Here is an 18,332-nt window from a genome sequence, read left to right on the forward strand (position 1 = left end):
GACGAAATTATACCTGACGGAACATCTGCTTATTGCCTCATATTAAACGATAGTATCATTGAATACAAGCCTTTGAGTAATATAGTAAAAAAACTATCATGAACGACATTGTGATCGTCGATCTTTTGGGGTTTAAAGTTAAGAACGATTTTATTGTGAAGGAATTGGCTATAGCATATGCTGAATATACAGTAATGTTTTTAGTTAAACCCCCTAATCCTTTTAATTATTTAACAAAACAAGAAAAAAAACAAGTACGATGGCTAGAGGCAAATCATGGGATTTACTGGAGTGAAGGTTTCATTGACTACCGTGAATTTAAACGTATAATTGTACCATATTTGAATAACAGAAAAATAATTACTAAGGGCTTAGAAAAAGTGAAATGGATTAATGAATTGTGTCCTACGTGCACGGTAATAGATATTGGTTCTAAAGGATGTCCTAATTTTATGAAACTGTGTGATATCTATGATAAAAATAATTCTATGACATGTGTAAATCATTCAAAAAAGTGTGCTATAAAAAGTGTGGTATGTGTAAAAAAATGGTATTTCGAAAATAATATGTACTTATTTGATTTATTTAAATAAAAAGTAAAATATTGATTTATGATTTTGTTTCATTTAACGGTTTTCTAGTAAAACAACGAAATTTGAAAAACACATTTTATTTATTAAGTTCATAAAACTGTTTAAAGTACAATAGATAAAAAAATATATTTTGAAATAACAGTTACCATATTAACTATTTCTACTATATACATTAAATGTTTCCATAGCTTGTAGTACTCTGACATTAGTCAGAGACTTTATTTGCGATGGAATTTACTGTGTTGTGAATACACGAAAATGCGATTCCAACATATTTATGAAATAATCGCATGTTACATATAAATACAAGTACTGTAATTACACAATGTCTTTGAAATATTGTTAATTAATTTTTCAGTCTGTCCCAATATATCATCATAACTATCTTTTACCATATATTGGGCTTTCACTAAAACATCACTTTTTTCTTGATTTTCACTTGTATTTGAAGCACCTAAATCCACTATGCTGATTTTAATTAACTTGGTGGCTTTCTCCGCGTTCCGATTTTGCACAAATGAAGATGACTGCTTCCATTTTCCGCATTTAACTTTAGATTTAATTATCTTCCTCTTCTTCTTCTTATCACTTTTCAGCTTTTGACTCTTGTTATCATGAGGCGCCGTCGATTTTGTGGTAGTCGCTTGAACAGGATACCTTTCATCGAAGTCAGCAAGCGGATCTTGCGCGTAAGGGTAGAATAAATCATCTTCGTTAACGTTTGTTAAATTATTCGACATGTTCTGAAACAATAAAACGTATCACATTAATTTATGTATAAAATAAAATACAAACATTTGATTTTATTTATAAAATAAACCACAGTACTTACCAAAGTACTTAGCAGGCACCGCTTTTAGTGCTACACCTTCGAAATTATGATGATGATTTTTAACCGTCAACGGTGTCTACGTCTTTCTCCACGAGTAACTGAAAATACAATGACAGATTAGACTATACCCCTCAACACATATAAAATAAAGTAATAGGTAGTTTATGCACACAATAACACAATAAACGAATATTACCTGTTCATACTTATTTAAGCTACAAGTTTCAACTTGTTCACCCAGCTCCTTTGACATCAGGTAACATGAGTACAGCGCGGATGCCAGCACTCGATCTTCTTTATCATGCGCGCCGTATATACTTCTCACAAGAGTTTTTTCTTTGATCTTATCTCCATCTCGGCGAAGACGATGAATTTGTATTGATACTGTAAATTTTGGGACTTCATCCCCCACTATAGCGAGAAAACTCATTTTCGGCATGGACGCGGACATTTTCGAAGGTGTTGCACTAACGAGAAGCGAAATAGAAATGAAATAAATTATGATGCAACGTCGCGGTCGCCGCGTTGCCCCGCACATATGCGCCTTCTCATGTTACCGCACGTGCACACTCAAAATCGCTTAGGTTTTCATTGTCGCGTTGTATTTCACGTTAACAAGTTTAAACATGAAAAATGGAGACTAGCGATTATAATTAAAGGAAGTATTTATCTAAGTACTTATTTCATCACACTAATGTTATAAATGCGAAACCCCTAAAGAGCTGAACGGATGAAATTTGGTAGCTAGATATATCACATAGCTACCGCATTAACGCAAAGGCTACTTTTTATCCTATAAATTTTGAATCTACGGTGATTAATTTCAATGATTGTGCAAGACAATATAGTATACTTAGGTATCCAACATGTCGGTACTCGTTGAAACAGTAAGACCTTCGCCACACTTGGCGGAAATTCCGACGCCGAACTTCCGTTGCGGTAAATAACCTGCCTGTGTGTGCCTGCTATTTGTAATTTTTATACAAATATTTGTATCGGCGTTCCGTTGCGGAAGATCCACGACTTAATTTCCATCAAGTGTGACGAAGGTCTAAGTTACCTGTCTGGTGATTTGGTAGGTATGAATAAATGAAACTATTATGTATATCATATTCTTATTTATTTTCTCCACTGCTGCTAACTTTTTATATAACAATCGTCATCATCTTATATTATATTTTTATGTTTATAGGTACCTACTTACAACATAAAGTATACTAACCTAAGTATTTACAAACAAAGAGTTCTAAGGATGATTCTTTCAGGGGTAATTGTTACATAGGTATTTTTACTTTTCTCTCTTAAAAACGAGCTTGCAATCTTCGAATAGATTATGAATCTGCTACATAAACGACTACAATTCCTCCCACTGCGAAGAACAATTGACCTTGAAAGAATCACCTTAAGCAGTACAGCCAAAAATTGATTTATGACCCCAAGCAAGGGTAGTCACTTTATCAGATTCTAACAATCGCTTATCATCGTTGCTAGAAAGAGCTATTTTATTTACTTTTTGAGTGAAAATTTCATGTTTAATTGATTTAAATAGAACATTTTTTTTGTAAACAACATCACCATTGTATAACACATGTTTATAGTCTGATACGCTCAAACCATTAATTACATTTTTTTTGGTACCCTTCGCCTTTTTTATTGTTTTGTTTAAGGTTTTAATACAGTAAAGCTTTGACCTTAATCCTACAAACTCTCTAATTATTTGTCCACCCATTTCGTCCTTGAATAAACCAGGAATCTTTTTATTAACAATAGGTAAACCAAATTCATTTTTTGGGTTGTAATTGCTTGTGTCAAAATATTTTAAGAAGTTAGTCTTCAAATCTTGGTAAATGTCATCTGTATGCACATTATATACGAAGCTATCAGTATCGGTATAGCACAACTTAATGCGGTTTCCATAAAATGGTTTTATTTTTGAGTAATGGAAATCGTACATATGACTTTTTGAGAGTTCAAGTACAGCAAAACCAATATAAATTGGTTTGTCAAGCACAATCTGTGAATGTTTCATCTGTATAGCTACCAAATTCTCAGAGAATATTGAAGCACTATGGAAATTGGGACTTGCTATTAAGGTCTCTGCGCCAGTACATTTTTTAGTTAGATTATTTTTGTCTGACCACTTATTAACCAATCGTACATCTACTCGTTGTTCTGTGTTCTCCAAAGTTTTTCCAAATATGCTGTTGTTTAATAATTTAAAAAAATCTTGTTCAAAAGTAGACTGTGCTTTCTGGCGAAGTTGGGTGTTGAGATCTATGTATTTTTTTAAAAAGTTACTTTGATTAAATGTTATAGCTCTATGAATCTTTTTCAACACCAAGCCATGTTCTAAGCATTTTTTTAGATGTACGTAATGAATAACATAATTGTATTTATCATACAAATTAGGTATTAATTTTTTCGATTTTCCTCTGGGTGAAATAATTTTTTCAGGACAAAATGGAAAATCATTATGTTCATCATGTAAATGTGAAGGGTACGATAAGTCCACCTCAAGAATAAAACCATTTTCAGAGTCATCCATAATATTTAAAATATTCGACTCTAAAGTTTTTAATTCAGAATCGTTCACAAATCTGAAGTTTGAATGTGGTAATGTTTGGCACATACTGTATCCATATAAATTGTTACAGTCAAAGTAAACAATATATGAACTTGGGTGAGATGGATCAAATGTTTCCAGATATTTATGATTTGCTTTAACATGTCGTTTAGAACACATGCAAACGCCACCGCGTATACCTTGCTGTATCATACGGTAAATTTCTAAATCAGTTACAAGTTCTAAACGAACGCCTGTTTTAAGGAGCATTGCATCAAATGATAGACTCGGAGCCGTAAGATAGAATGCAGGATCGAGTTGGTAATATTGTTTACATGTAAGTCGGAAATTTTCATAGATATCTGTCAACAAAAGTACATCTGTTATCAAGTACAAATCAGTATATTCACCCATATTGGTTAATGAAAATTTTAACCACACTGATTGAGCGTGCTCATAATCCTCATCTGAGATCGGTTCATTGGTAAGAGAATTGTAAAAACAGTCTTTGGGAGGCAAACACTTTTCTTTATATCGTTCCCAGTTACACATATAATCGTAAGGGTATACGCCCTTTCGAGTAAGCAAATTAAAGTGTTTTTCATCGGGATAGTAAGATTTTAAGTATCTAAATTCATCGTTTTTTAAAGTCGGGGTTAGTTTTTCTAAGCTAGTTCCCAAAAACTTAAAGGAATCTACAAATCGTATCTGAAAGCTATCGGTATCGGATATAGACACAAATTTCGTGAAAGAAATATAATTTTCTTTGGTTTTAGGTATGACCTTGATGGGTCCAGGAACTTTAGCAAGCTCCTTAATAAAAAGATGACAGTCATAACCTGAAAGATTATGAAAGAAAACAGGTAAGAATTTGGGCACTTGAAAGTTCAAATTACATTGACTGTGAGCCGCACCGCGGTATTTACCAGTTATGTGACAATGGTCTCTAACTTTATCCATAACCAATAAACGCTCGCATATGTGACAAGTTTCGGCATTTTCAAAGTTTAACGCATCACTTTCTGTAAAAACCATAGGTACACTATTACTTAATACTGCGCTTATCCTTTTTGCATCGTTGCAAATTGAATCAACAAATTTGTCAACACAATCTTGTCCTCGGTACGATGTAATGTGATTATATCGTTCATCTACAGTACAAACAAGATGATAAGCAAAAGCTACGGGCACGTGCTGCTGATGAGTCATTGTGCTTGACTTGATAGGATCATTTTCACAAGTCTCGTAGGGTACGAGCATTGACTCAAAATCTGCATAAACAACAAAAGGAACATTTTGTTTTCTGTTATAATTTTTGAACTCTATAAATGACCCTTTTGGGGGTAATTTAGTAGCTACACCTCCACAACTATGAGAACTTAACTGATCGGTCGAGTTGAAAAATAACAAACAATGTTCGCAAAAATACAACTTACCATGATGTTTAGAAATTTGACTTCTAACTAGTCGCGGTAAATCCTTGATTAAACAGTAATGTGACATATTACCTTCCTGTAGGTACAGTAGATGAATTACTTTTTTATTTAATGGTTCAGATTTGTAAAGAGGGCCGATAACTGTATTATTATCTTTTAAACCGTAAACAAAAATACATATTTGAGGGTTGTTAATTTCAAATTTAGCTATGTCTGAAAAAGTAACTGGAAACGATATATCCTCTACATTTAAAACGTCTTTGAAATTAGGATATGACGATACTCTATCAGGATGAGATTTAACTGGGTATAAAGCAGCTGTAACTGACCACAAAAAGCAAAAACTGTCTTCGTTTTTTATGTTTACACACGCTTTTCTGGCTTTGATTGGTGCAGGCAAATCAATGTGACCTGACCCTCTTAATGGTTGATATTTATTAATATTCAATTCTAAATGGGAATTATGTAAGAAGGTCCAACCACTATCACGTTCTTGAAATTCACATTTTTTTCTCATCAAACTAATTTTCACTTTGTTCATTAAACTATCAAAGTCATAATTTTTATAGAGAGTATAATTTTTAGTTCCAAAAGACTTTATTTCCTGAGAATCATTTTTTACTAAAAGAAAAACAGCAAAATGTTCAAAATTGAGTTTTATACAGTCATTTTCCTTGAGAGACAAATCAATTAATGTTTTGATTTTATTTTTTATATCATCAAGAAACCGATCTAAAGAATTATGACCATCCAAATCTGGTGATAATATTCTGTATGAAGCTATTCGGTTGCGAAATGCGGACTCAATTAATTCAATCCCGTCGCTAAAAGGAGAAATATTTTTATTTTTATGGTTAGTGCTTCGTAAATGCCCCATCCAATGAACACGATCTACAGAGACTTTACAAACTGTACAAAACACCATTTTTGATAAGTATACTTTAAATATACAAAGAAAATGCCTCGCCTTTCATACGCTAACGACATAAAATTGCAATATACACAATGAATGTATGATTTACAATTATAATTTCATAGGTATTTGGTTGAAAATTCAGTGGAAAAAAACTACTAAGTATCTTAAAGTGAAGTTATATCAATGAACAGCAGCAGTGAGAGAAAAGGTTGTAATAAGTACCTGAGTAGTAGCTGTACTTATTACTATTCGCTTATGAAGACGGGCTCACAATCTTCAAATAAATTATGAATCCGCTGCATAAACGATTGCATTTTCTCCCACTGCGGAGTCCCCCGATCTAACTTTACTTTAAGAGTAACTTCAGCCTCTTTCCACCGCTGATCTGGTTTAGAGGCAACAGCTTTCTCGGTGTTATACACCCGGAACTCTATATAGTACTCGCCAGACTGGTTGACGAGCTCCCGGCGCACTCGACCGTTGGGGACGCGGCTGGTCAAATAAGTCTGCAGCACTGCAGACTTCGACGTCCCCGAAGTTGCTCCCGTCTCAAACCCGAAGAGTCCTCCAGGGCCAGTACTGGAAACCGAAAAATACGAATAAGTAATAATTTATATAGGTTTAAAGGAACAAAGGAATAGCTGCACAAACGTCTCCGTCACCTTATTTTGAACTATGTTCATCATAATGATATTGTTCGTAATGTGTATAATGAATTATGGAGTGTAATAAAGATATCTACACAATTATTGAACCAGCTGTCCGCCCCGGCGTCGCACGGGTGCTCGGGTGAACAAAATACATAGGTATACGAGTAGCCTATGTTCATCAGAAATAATGTAAGATTCTAATGGTGAAAGAATTTTTCAAATCGATCCAGTAAGTTTCGGAGTCCATTCCATCCAAATATACAATTTGACAATCAAATCTTTCCTATTTATAAAATTAATAATGTAGACAAAATATGTAGAAAATTAGGTTTTGTTACATACCTCGATGAATACGTTGCGGTCGCGCCTGCCTCGTCGTTGGCGCTCGAACGCGACTTCTTTTTAGAACTGTAACAATAATGTTTATATTGAAACGATGCAAGTGTTACCGCCGTGCGCTACGATTTCCAATTAGAACGCTCATTATACCCATTACATTATTTTTATATTACTTTTGTTACTATTAATCAAGATACATAACATAACATATAATTATGCATGTATGTCAAAAGGGTAGAGATAGGGGATATGTAAGTTGTATTTGCAAATAGCGTAAAATTATCTCGAATAAAATAAAAGTAAAGTGATAGATATTAAAGTACCTATTTAATGTTCCACTGATGGGCACGACTGTCTCACTATTAACTTCTCTCAAAAGCACACAAGATTAAAGATAATCATATTATTAATCTTACCTAGTAGGCGTTGGGGTCGACTCCGCCGGCTTCCTCTTGCTCGCAGGCTTCTTTTTCAACACTTTTAGCGCAGACGTAGGCGCCAGCGGCAGTTGGGAGTCCGAACCGGATGAATATTCGTAGTTAGACCTGAAAATTAAGAAATCGGTTAGGTACATGGTATTTAAAATGTTGTGTAAATTTATTATGTAAAAAACTCCAACATAATACATAAACTAAAAGTAAATGTAAATACTTACTAACATTTTAACAAACTTTCTTGAAGAAAAGCACTGAAGATGAAAATAACACGGATGAGGATACCACAATTGTGGACAATTGGGAATCGATCAAAGGAATGAGTAAAGTTTAATGATTTTTCCTATTTTATAGAAAAACAATACAAATCCGTGCAAAACTGAATTATGCAAAATAAAACCTTAAATGCAAGACAATAACGGATTATGCATTGCATATTTCAAATTTTTGCATTTTGGACGCGTAGTCATCGCTAAAATGCTTAGTTGCTATTCTCACGAACAAACGAGTTAGTCGCAACACTTTGTAAAATGATACACCGCATATTCATATTAATTAGGTATTTATTACACAGACGTAAACTTACACCTATTTCCGATGACGCAGTACGACGATGGCTCAGTGGTTAAGAGTTTGATGTTCAATGTAGGTATATGTTACAAGTTCGATTCTCTACATACATTTTTTTCTGACTAAATTATGTACATTGAATATAAACGATAATCTTACGAAGAGGAATATCATGAATATACCTGCATACTGGTTGTGATGATTATATAATCACGATCTAGTTGTACATTAGGTAGGTACCTAAGTTGTAATGAACAAGGAGTGCAACGTTTCAATACTGATATTTTAAATAATATTAACCTTATTTCAACCTGCTTTGAATCGAACAATAAGTCGAACGTTATAATCACCATCATCATTACAGTTGAACAAAAACATAACAATATTTGAGTAAACGCAAAGCATTGATTCTGCATGATGAATCAAAAGTGAAAACTTGTTCACCTTCTTCATAATGTATTGTAGGTAAACCTGTACCCTGCAATAAAAATAATTTATCAAGCGAAGTCAGTAACTGAAACTAGTTGTTTATTAAAAAGTTTCCCACGAGTCAGAGGATACCTGATTGATATAATATATGGTATAGTATAGCCCACAATCCTCAATGCATACGAGGCACAATCTGTGTAATGTGTAATGTAATTCAGTATAGATTTTTGCCTTGACCGGGCATGACAAGTGAGCTAGAGAGTGATTTTGATTCTTTATAAATAGTTAAATTAATTGATCACACTATTAGGAAAAAGCTTCCGCTATGGGAATTATATCATGTAAGTCAAATTCATTATGTTATTACAATTTGCTGTCCTTGAATCTAATTACGACTCACGCCAATTTGGACAGAATTTCTGACACCCATGTGGTAATTTTTGGGTCACACATTGTATCGTCACTTTTATGTCTAATTCTAGAGATCGTTGAGCCAATCTGGCATTGAATGACAGAATCGAAGCTGTTCTTGAATTTAATGACGACTCGCGCCAATCTGGATAGAATTTCTAACACCCATGTGGTAATTTTTGGGTCACACATTGTATCGTCATTTTTATGTCTAATTCTAGAGATCGTTGAGCCAATATGGCATTGAATGACAGGACCGAAGCGGTTCTTGAATTTAATGACGACTCGCGCCAATCTGGATAGAATTTCTAACACCCATGTGGTAATTTTTGGGTCACACATTGTATCGTCACTTTTATGTCTAATTCTAGAGATCGTTGAGCCAATCTGGTATTGAATGACAGGTTCGAAGCTGATCTTGAATTCAATGACGACTCGCGCCAATCTGGATAGAATTTCTGACATCCTTGTGGTAATTTTTGGGTCACACATTGTATCGTCACTTTATATCATAATTCTAGAGATCGTTGAGCCAATCTGGTATTGAATGACAGGACCGAAGCTGTTCTTGAATTCAATGACGACTCGCGCCAATCTGGATAGAATTTCTGATATTTTCGTATGGTACTTTGTGGGTCTCAAATTATATTATCACTTTAAGTATATCATAATTCTAGAGATCGTTGAGCCAATCTGGTATTGAATGACAGGACCGAAGCTGTTCCTGAATTCAATGACGACTCGCGCCAATCTGGATAGAATTTCTGATATTTTCGTATGGCACTTTGTGAGTCTCAATTATATTATCACTTTATGTCATAATTCTAGAGTTCGTTGAGCCAATCTGGTATTAAATGACAGGACCGAAGCTGTTCTTGAATTCAATGACGACTCGCGCCAATCTGGATAGAATTTCTGATATTTTCGTATGGCACTTTGTGAGTCTCAATTATATTATCACTTTATGTCATAATTCTAGAGATCGTTGAGCCAATCTGGTATTAAATGACAGGACCGAAGCTGTTCTTGAATTCAATGACGACTCGCGCCAATCTGGATAGAATTTCTGATATTTTCGTATGGTACTTTGTGAGTCTCAAATTATATTATCACTTTATGTCATAATTCTGGAGATCGTTGAGCCAATCTGGTATTGGATGACAGGACAGCAAATTGTATAGAGACATGAAGCAATCTGCTAATGAATTTGACTTACAGGAAAAAACTTGATTCGAACACGGACAGACCAAAATAATTTTCTAAGTGATATTATACTTGTGATATTAAATACAGTGATATGAAATCCCATGATGACTCGAGCTATACTGGTGAGTGTTGTAGTTGCTAACCGATTGATCGTAATATTAAGAACCATCGATGTTATTGGGTATTTCTAGACCATCGAAGTGAAGGGATTCGCGAAAATGTTCTTGGGCATTCTAGACCATCGAAGTGAAGGGATCCGCGAGAGCGCGCGCGATAGCGCGTTGGCGCTCGAGCGATCCGACTGAACGAAGATGGTCTAGAATGCCCAAGAACATTTTCGCGAATCCCTTCACTTCGATGGTCTAGAATGCCCAATAACATACTACTGTCGTAGGTGGCTCAGAACAATAACTAAAGCATAGAAGGAAGGCTAAAATAAGAATTCAGAAACTATAAACCGGCTCTCTTCTAGCTTACGACACAAACTATGAGTGAGAAAAGGACAAATGATTCGCTCTTTGCTTCATTTTTTCCGAGGTTGTCACAACATGAAATGTCATTTGGACCTATTGGACTCATTTTAACTCGGCCAAATACATAGTAACATACATAAGAAGATTTTACTTATATTTACCGAACTATTTGACACGGTCGCGTCAACTGTGTTTACGAGTGTCTTGTGTTCAGATTGTTTTAAGTGATAATTTAACAATATTTTTCCAAATAAATGGAAAGAAACTTTTATTTATATCAAATAATTGAGTGTCTCGACTGTGTGACATTATGTCTTGTGTGGTATGGGGCTGCAGCTCACATTCAGGAAGAAAAGAAAATAGCCAACAACTTCTGTCGTTTCATCGGTAAGTTTTTTGTAATTTTCTAGTGAAATGTGAACTGCTGAACAATTTTAGGAAAGTAATATGTTTTGCTGAATAGATTTGTAGCATAAAATATTTGAGATATCCATTATCAGGTCAGATCAGGTGGCGTTGGCGTCACGTAAACATTGACTCTGTGTTATTTTATTTTGAAAAATAGTAAATATTGGAATTTAGACGTATAAGTGTTAAAGAGTTATTACAGACCTTATAAATAACGAGTACAAGTGTTATCTTAACGTACATCTTAAAATTAAGTGAAATAATTAAATTTATGTTTGAAAAATAACCGGTGACCATTTTGAGGTGATTACAGTGAAAATAAATAGAGTGGAATACACATCGGTTTTTTTTAATGGAATACCATGAACAGTGAGTAACGAAACTGTGTCACGTTCGTTATTTAATAATAAAACTGTAATAATTTATGAAAACGTTTAACGGATTTTTTTTAATATAGTGAATAGTAACTTCATCTATCGGTGGGAGTAGTCAATATATTGAGAAAAAGAGCGACATCTGTGGAGGTGAGCTGGAACTTCTGAGAAAGGTGGTTTACTACGATGTACGCGAGTTAGATAGATAGTTTCTAAAAGTTTTCGAAAGAGGGCGCAACGACCTTTATGAAAAGGCTACAGAAGATGGCGCCACCGTGTAATAAATGCAAAAAACAGATCACCGATAGACTACATCTTACATGTAATATTTGCAAACAAATTTTTCATACTGACTGCGCCAATGTTGGCTCCAAGAGATTTGATTTAATGGAGCCGGCAAAGAAAGGTTCGTGGAAATGTACTCCTTGCATAAAGAGTACGCGTACACCCATACCTCCAGCCGCACAAGTTGAAAGAAAAAATGCAAAGAGAGTAGTAAAATGTACAACCTCAACCCCATCATCGAAAACAGGCCAGAATGTAACAGGTATAGTACCAGGAGAATCGCTTCAGAAGGAGTTAAGCGAATCAAGTACTAATATGACAATGGCAGTCGCAGCTACAGAGGAGAACATAACGGTGAGAAACAAATTCAAAATAAACGTGGACGTAGAAAACTCTTTCCAATCTTTGTCGTCAGAAGAATCAGAAGAGGAGAAAATGTCACAGGAAGGTATACTAAATCAAGACCGTTCAAAGAGAAAAATAAATACAAGTGGAGAACTAAAAGAAATAAAAAAAGCAATGGCATGTATGCAAAGTAAATTAGATAACGCAAATAAACAAATAGAAGAATTACTTTTAGAGAATTATGGTTTAAAGAAAAAAGTATCAGAATTCGAGAAGTCTATTGAAACTGGCCATATTAAAGATATTTGCAGATCTCCTTCAGGATCGCCTTTGAAGTCGAAACGATCCAATAAAGCCAAGAAGAAGGGCTTCTCTGATAATTGCCAATCAAAATCAACTCATGAAGATCATATGAACAGGGTTCACACAATTGGCAACATCTCTACTCCTGGGGATAACGATCCCACAAACATGGATTCTAACGACGGAAAAACCCCGCTTTTAGATTCGAATAATACTGATTGTAATAATATGAAGGAGAGACACATGAAACAAAACCATAGATTGACACCAATTAACTCTACACGGCACAACATATTGCTTTTGGCTGATGAATCTGGACGAAATATGCGTAAAATATTAGAAACTCTTACCGGCAGCAACTATAGCGTAGCATCAATTTTAAAACCGTATGCGCCCCTGAGTGAAGTTGTAGCGGACATTCATACAAAGTGTGTACTGTTTAACGAAAATGATTATGTTATTATAATGGCAGGTTCATACGATAAAAATGTCATCAAATTTCAATCAGCTCTATACAGTAGTCTGAATTTTCTATCAAAAACAAATGTTATATTTAGTCAGATTTGTAACAATGAATATTTAAATGTAGATAAACTAAATGAAATTATAAAGACAATAAGCTCAAATATCCAGAACTTGCATTATACACAATTAAGTTGTTTTGCTAATTCAAGACTTGACAAATGGAATACCAGCAGATCTTTAGTACTAGATATGATATTGATAAACCACAAAAACAAATTACAGTTGTTACCTAAGAATTATAGCGCGAAGATAGACAAGTTCCACGTGTCAACACAGACGGACAACCAGTTTTTTCGGGATTAAGCCTAAGAAGAGTGACAGTAGTAATCGTAAGGGTAATGTTAACATATACTATCAGAATGTCAGGGGACTACGCTCTAAGTTACCGGTCTTTTATGAGAATATTTCTACTTATTCTGCTGATCTTTGGGCAATTACAGAGAGTGGTTTGAATGAATCAGTTTATGATGGTGAACTGGTACAGAAGGGATACAGTGTGGTGCGGTGTGACCGCGCAGATGGCCGCAAGCTTGGAGGAGTGATGTTAATCGCTGCTCCAGCCCTCACGCTGCATCCTCTTCCTTTGTTTAATACGCCTAACCTAGATGACGCTCAATTTGAACTGGTTTGTGTGGATGTTTTGAGACGTAACAAACGCCTATTTACGTGTTGTGTGGCATATATCCCCCCCAGAAGTAGTTATAACGAATATATGCGTTTATTTAATCTAGTAGAAAGATGTTGTTCCAGTAAACAAAATGTTATATTAATTGGAGATCTTAATTTGTATTCGTCCCATTTGGACGTGCAATGCTATTATGAGTGTTTCGTATCGCTCTGCGAGTTTCGCCAGTGCAATGTGATAACTAATCGCAATAACCGCTCGTTGGATGTGGTGCTGTCAAATTTAGATAATTATGAAGTAGATGTTGATGAAGAATGTGATTGTTTAGTTCCCATTGACTCGCATCACCCCCCACTAAATATACTTTGCTCTCCTATTGCTGGATCTGTTCCTTACAAGGAAAAGACTTCTCCGAGGGTTAAATGTAACTCAGGTACTCAGGATTGGAGGAAGAAATGGAACTTTTACAAATGTGATTTTTATAAACTATACAACTCACTTAATTTAGTAGACTGGAATTTTTTGTACAAAGTTAATAACGCCCAAGAAGCAGTAAATTGTTTTTACCTAAAGTTAAATGAAATAATAGATAGTTGCACTCCTAAAAAACAGAATAAATTAAATAATCACACGTATTGTTATCCCGAGTGGTATACAGCTGAAATTATTAAGGATATAAAAGACAAGGCGAAATGGCATAAGTTATATAAATGTAACGGGTCCAGGTACGAATATGATATGTTTTCTTATCTCCGGGCATTAATCAAGCGTAAGGTAAAATGCTCTTATGATAACTATAAGGCTAAAATTGGAAACCAGCTTATTAAAGATCCTAAATCTTTTTGGGCCTTTGTTAATAATATAAGAACAAAGAGAAGGAAAGATCATATAACGGAAAATGGTAGGAGTTTGAGTGAAGCTGAGTGTGCAAACGCGTTCGCAGAGTATTTCCGTTCTGTATATAAAAGCAACCCCCCGCGACTCGATGCGGCGGAGGCCGCGGCAGCGGCGGGGGTGGCGGGGGAGCGTGTTCATGTGCCGCGACTAAACCTTCGCCAAGTACAGGAGGCTCTGCAGCGACTGAAGCCCAAGAGGTCAGCCGGCCCAGATGGAATACCGCCTTACATAGTAAAGGATTGTTCGGAGGCTTTAGCTCAGCCATTACTGCATATATTTAATCTATGCATAGGCAACGCTACATATCCTGAACAGTGGAAAGTTACTAGAGTGACTCCTGTACCAAAGGGTGGTCCTGGTACCGACGTGTCGGGATATAGGCCCATTGCAGTACTTTCCACGATTGCAAAAGTGTTTGAGTCGATTTTGTATAAAAATATATTCACACAAATTCAACCGCTTCTATCCGACTGTCAACACGGATTTCGTCCGGGAAGAGGAACCCATTCAAACCTAATGTGCTTTATGCAGTATACCGCCCCAGCAATGGACGCGAGGGTTGGAGGACAGGTGGACGTGGCTTATTTTGATTTTCGGAAGGCCTTCGATATTGTTGATAACGACATCCTATTGGCAAAATTAGCCAAGGCCGGATTTACTACAGCTTTGCTTAACTTTTTCACGAGCTATCTTTCAGACCGTAGGCAATATGTAGACTTTAGTGGTTATACTTCGGAGATGTATCAAACAGCGTCAGGGGTAAGTCAGGGAAGTAATTTGGGCCCATTAGAGTTTATCATTATGATTAATGACTTACCTAACGTGGTAGAGAAATCAAGATGCTTGTTATTTGCGGACGATCTTAAATTATTTCTGGAGATCAACAACATTGAAGATTGCGAACATCTACAGAAAGATATAGATAGAGTAGTTCAATGGAGTCAGAACAACAAACTGCTTTTTAATAATTCAAAGTGTAGTTTGATGTCTTACACACGCGCGCAGCATCAAGTCTCTTATGATTATAAAATCGATGGAGTGGATTTACCGAGAGTGACGACAGTCCGTGACCTTGGGGTACAGATATCGCATGATCTTACATTTCGAGATCATATTACGAAAATATGTAAAAGGTCATACAGAAACTTAGGGTTTATCTTGCGCCAGACAAAAGATTTTAAAAATGTTGTGGTTTTGAAAACATTATACAATGCCTTAGTTAGGAGTCAAATGGAGAGTTGCTCATTAGTGTGGAATCCACATGAATTAAAGTATAATCTTATGCTAGAAAGGATCCAAAATAAATTTCTGAGGCACATATACTTTAGGCAATATGGAGTCTTCCCGTATTATCCTTTAATGTATCCTACCCTTTTCTTACTTGGGATGGGAGGATATTACAAGCTGGAGGTTAGAAGGAAAGTAGCATTAACTACGTATATTTTTAAGGTATTTCGAGGGGTCCTGCATAACCCTGCGATCCTACAAGCTATCGGGCTGCAAGTCCCAAATCTACGGTTGAGGCATGGTCCGCGGAACCAAATTTTTTATATACCCAAGAGTCGCACTAATATAATGAGGCAAGATCCCGTTACCACCGCTCTAAATATATTAAATGAGGTTGCCAAGGAAATAGACCTGTTCAATTGTTCATTGGCGAAGTTCGCAGAGGCTATAATTAAAATTGTATGTGATAATAGGTAACATATTTGATAAGTTTAGTATCTAGGTATATAAGTATAATATTGTAAATATTGAAATAATAATTTAAGTTTATATTAATGTATGTGTCTAAGTTACCGCCTTGGGCATATGCCTGTATGGTAACTTATAGTTGTAATTATTAGATAAATAAATAAATAAATAAATAAATAAATATATTATACGTTTCATCGATGAATACGGAATTGATTTGAGGTTATGTTGATTGTCCATAGTGATGTACTAAAATTATCGATACTTTTAATTTTTAGATTTCCTGTAGACGATAACAAAGAGAAAGAATGGATAATTCGCATTAATAGACGAAATTGGATTCCAAATAAGTACAGCCGTATTTGCTCGAAACATTTTACTGCGGATTCATTTATGTGTGTTCCTAATTCAAAGTGGAGGCGTCTTCGAGACGATGCTATTCCTACATTGAACATTATAGATCAGACAGATGAAATGGTGTTTAAATTTAAATTTCAGCCTAGCCTGCATCATCTCACTGCTGGATAGATAGATAAGATATTTGTATCATGTTATCACAACACGTTTATACTATCTATCATTCAACTACATATTATTATGTACTTAATAAACTTAGTATATACTAAGTCTGTAGTTGTTTTATGTCTAAACAATTATGAGTTGTACACGTTTTATATAAGTAAATTATTATTATCTTTGATTTCAGATATTAAATCCAAAAGTGTCGACTGGATTTACATGAAAAGGTATATCAAATAATTTTCTTTTTTTATATTTTTAACATGATATACATATATAGAGTGTATAATTCAACCAGCTGCACAATGCACTTAAATCAGATATATTTTACTTTTATTTTTATAGATTATTTTGTACATATACTATTTTAACATTATTATTAAACTTTATTTCAGTCAGTTCAAGAAGACGAGATGAAAAATTTAAAAGAAAAGCTGAACAAGTCCCGCCTCAAGATCAAACGACTTAATGAAAAAAAAACAATGTGTCAGGGTGTCACAAAGACAGTTTCTAAGCAAATTGACACTGTTTAGAAATTAATAAATTTGTATTTATTGTAAATATAATGTACATAATTAATAACGTGTGAAATAAATACTTGCTAATGAAAATGAACAGATTTACGATCTAATTTATATTTCATTTTACCTCCTGTTCTTATTTACTCCTACTCCAACACTCCAGGTTGATACGAACTGCGCCCAATAAAGAATGTAATGAATGTTATAGATTTGTGTAAGCGACTTAGATAAATCTTGACTAAACCTTCCTTTACAAATACAAATATACTTTATTGCACACAACATACAATACTTACAAGTTTTACACGAAAGATACAGTACACCACCTACCTACCTTTTACTTTCCCTTTCTGTTCTCTTATGAATACTTGTATGCCGTATTTTTTTAAGTATAATGCTATATCTAGTAGGTACGAGTATGGTAATCCTAGTATTGAAACAGCTTGTAGCCCTAGTAAAGACCGCCATTTTATGTTTACAGAGTGGCACGTTTTTTCTGTAGGTATTTCCAGTCCATACTCTTTTCTATGTCTATGGCGTGACCCCATCGGGCCTCTTACCGTCTGTGCGGCTTAGACCCGGCGGCGGCGGTTCCAATTTGCACGGCACGTCGATCGACACCAGTGCACGGCGGATGACATCATAAATAAATTCGAATATTACAAAATACTTACCGATGAAACGATAACAGTTGGCTATTTTCTTTCCTTCCTGAATGTGAGCTGCAGCTCCAAACTAATATAAACCAGACAATATAATCCAAAAATGGTTAGATACTTACCTATCAGAGACAGAGTCTCCTTTCATCAAGAAGAAGATAATTGCATCCTACAAAAAGAAATCTTGTAAAAAAAAATTATCGACATTAATTGTAAGTAAATTTAATTTTATCGACATATTACTAAAGTGAAACCCAACACTAGGCAATGAAAAACTTGTGACAACCTACGAAATTACGAAACAATTTTTGTATATGCGTCTTT

General features: G+C 34.9%; 2 protein-coding genes and 1 long non-coding RNA gene across 3 annotated transcripts in view; 1 reads left to right on the forward strand and 2 right to left on the reverse strand.

The window, feature by feature from the left end:
* Positions 1–18,332, reverse strand: part of LOC126376000 (glucose dehydrogenase [FAD, quinone]-like) — a 142,887-nt gene that overhangs the window by 103,097 nt on the left and 21,458 nt on the right. The window lies entirely within an intron of this gene.
* Positions 655–5,782, reverse strand: LOC126375982 (uncharacterized). Its single transcript, XM_050023113.1, has 3 exons — positions 1,622–5,782; positions 1,426–1,523; positions 655–1,336 (listed from the first exon to the last, which is right to left on the reverse strand). The coding sequence occupies exon 1, from the start codon at positions 5,489–5,491 to the stop codon at positions 2,828–2,830; it is 2,664 nt and encodes an 887-aa protein (XP_049879070.1). The 5' UTR covers positions 5,492–5,782; the 3' UTR covers positions 655–1,336; positions 1,426–1,523; positions 1,622–2,827.
* On the forward strand, positions 10,790–17,487 carry LOC126376092 (uncharacterized). Its single transcript, XR_007567684.1, has 3 exons — positions 10,790–11,239; positions 17,016–17,055; positions 17,224–17,487. It is a non-coding gene; the product is annotated as an uncharacterized LOC126376092 (long non-coding RNA).

Source organism: Pectinophora gossypiella, chromosome 20, assembly GCF_024362695.1.
Source record: "Pectinophora gossypiella chromosome 20, ilPecGoss1.1, whole genome shotgun sequence".
NCBI classification, from domain to species: Eukaryota; Metazoa; Arthropoda; class Insecta; order Lepidoptera; family Gelechiidae; genus Pectinophora; species Pectinophora gossypiella.

Bases quoted from the DNA above. Each gene is read 5' to 3' on its own strand.
- LOC126375982 (XM_050023113.1), bottom strand. From the start codon at position 5,491: ATGTCACATTACTGTTTAATCAAGGATTTACCGCGACTAGTTAGAAGT.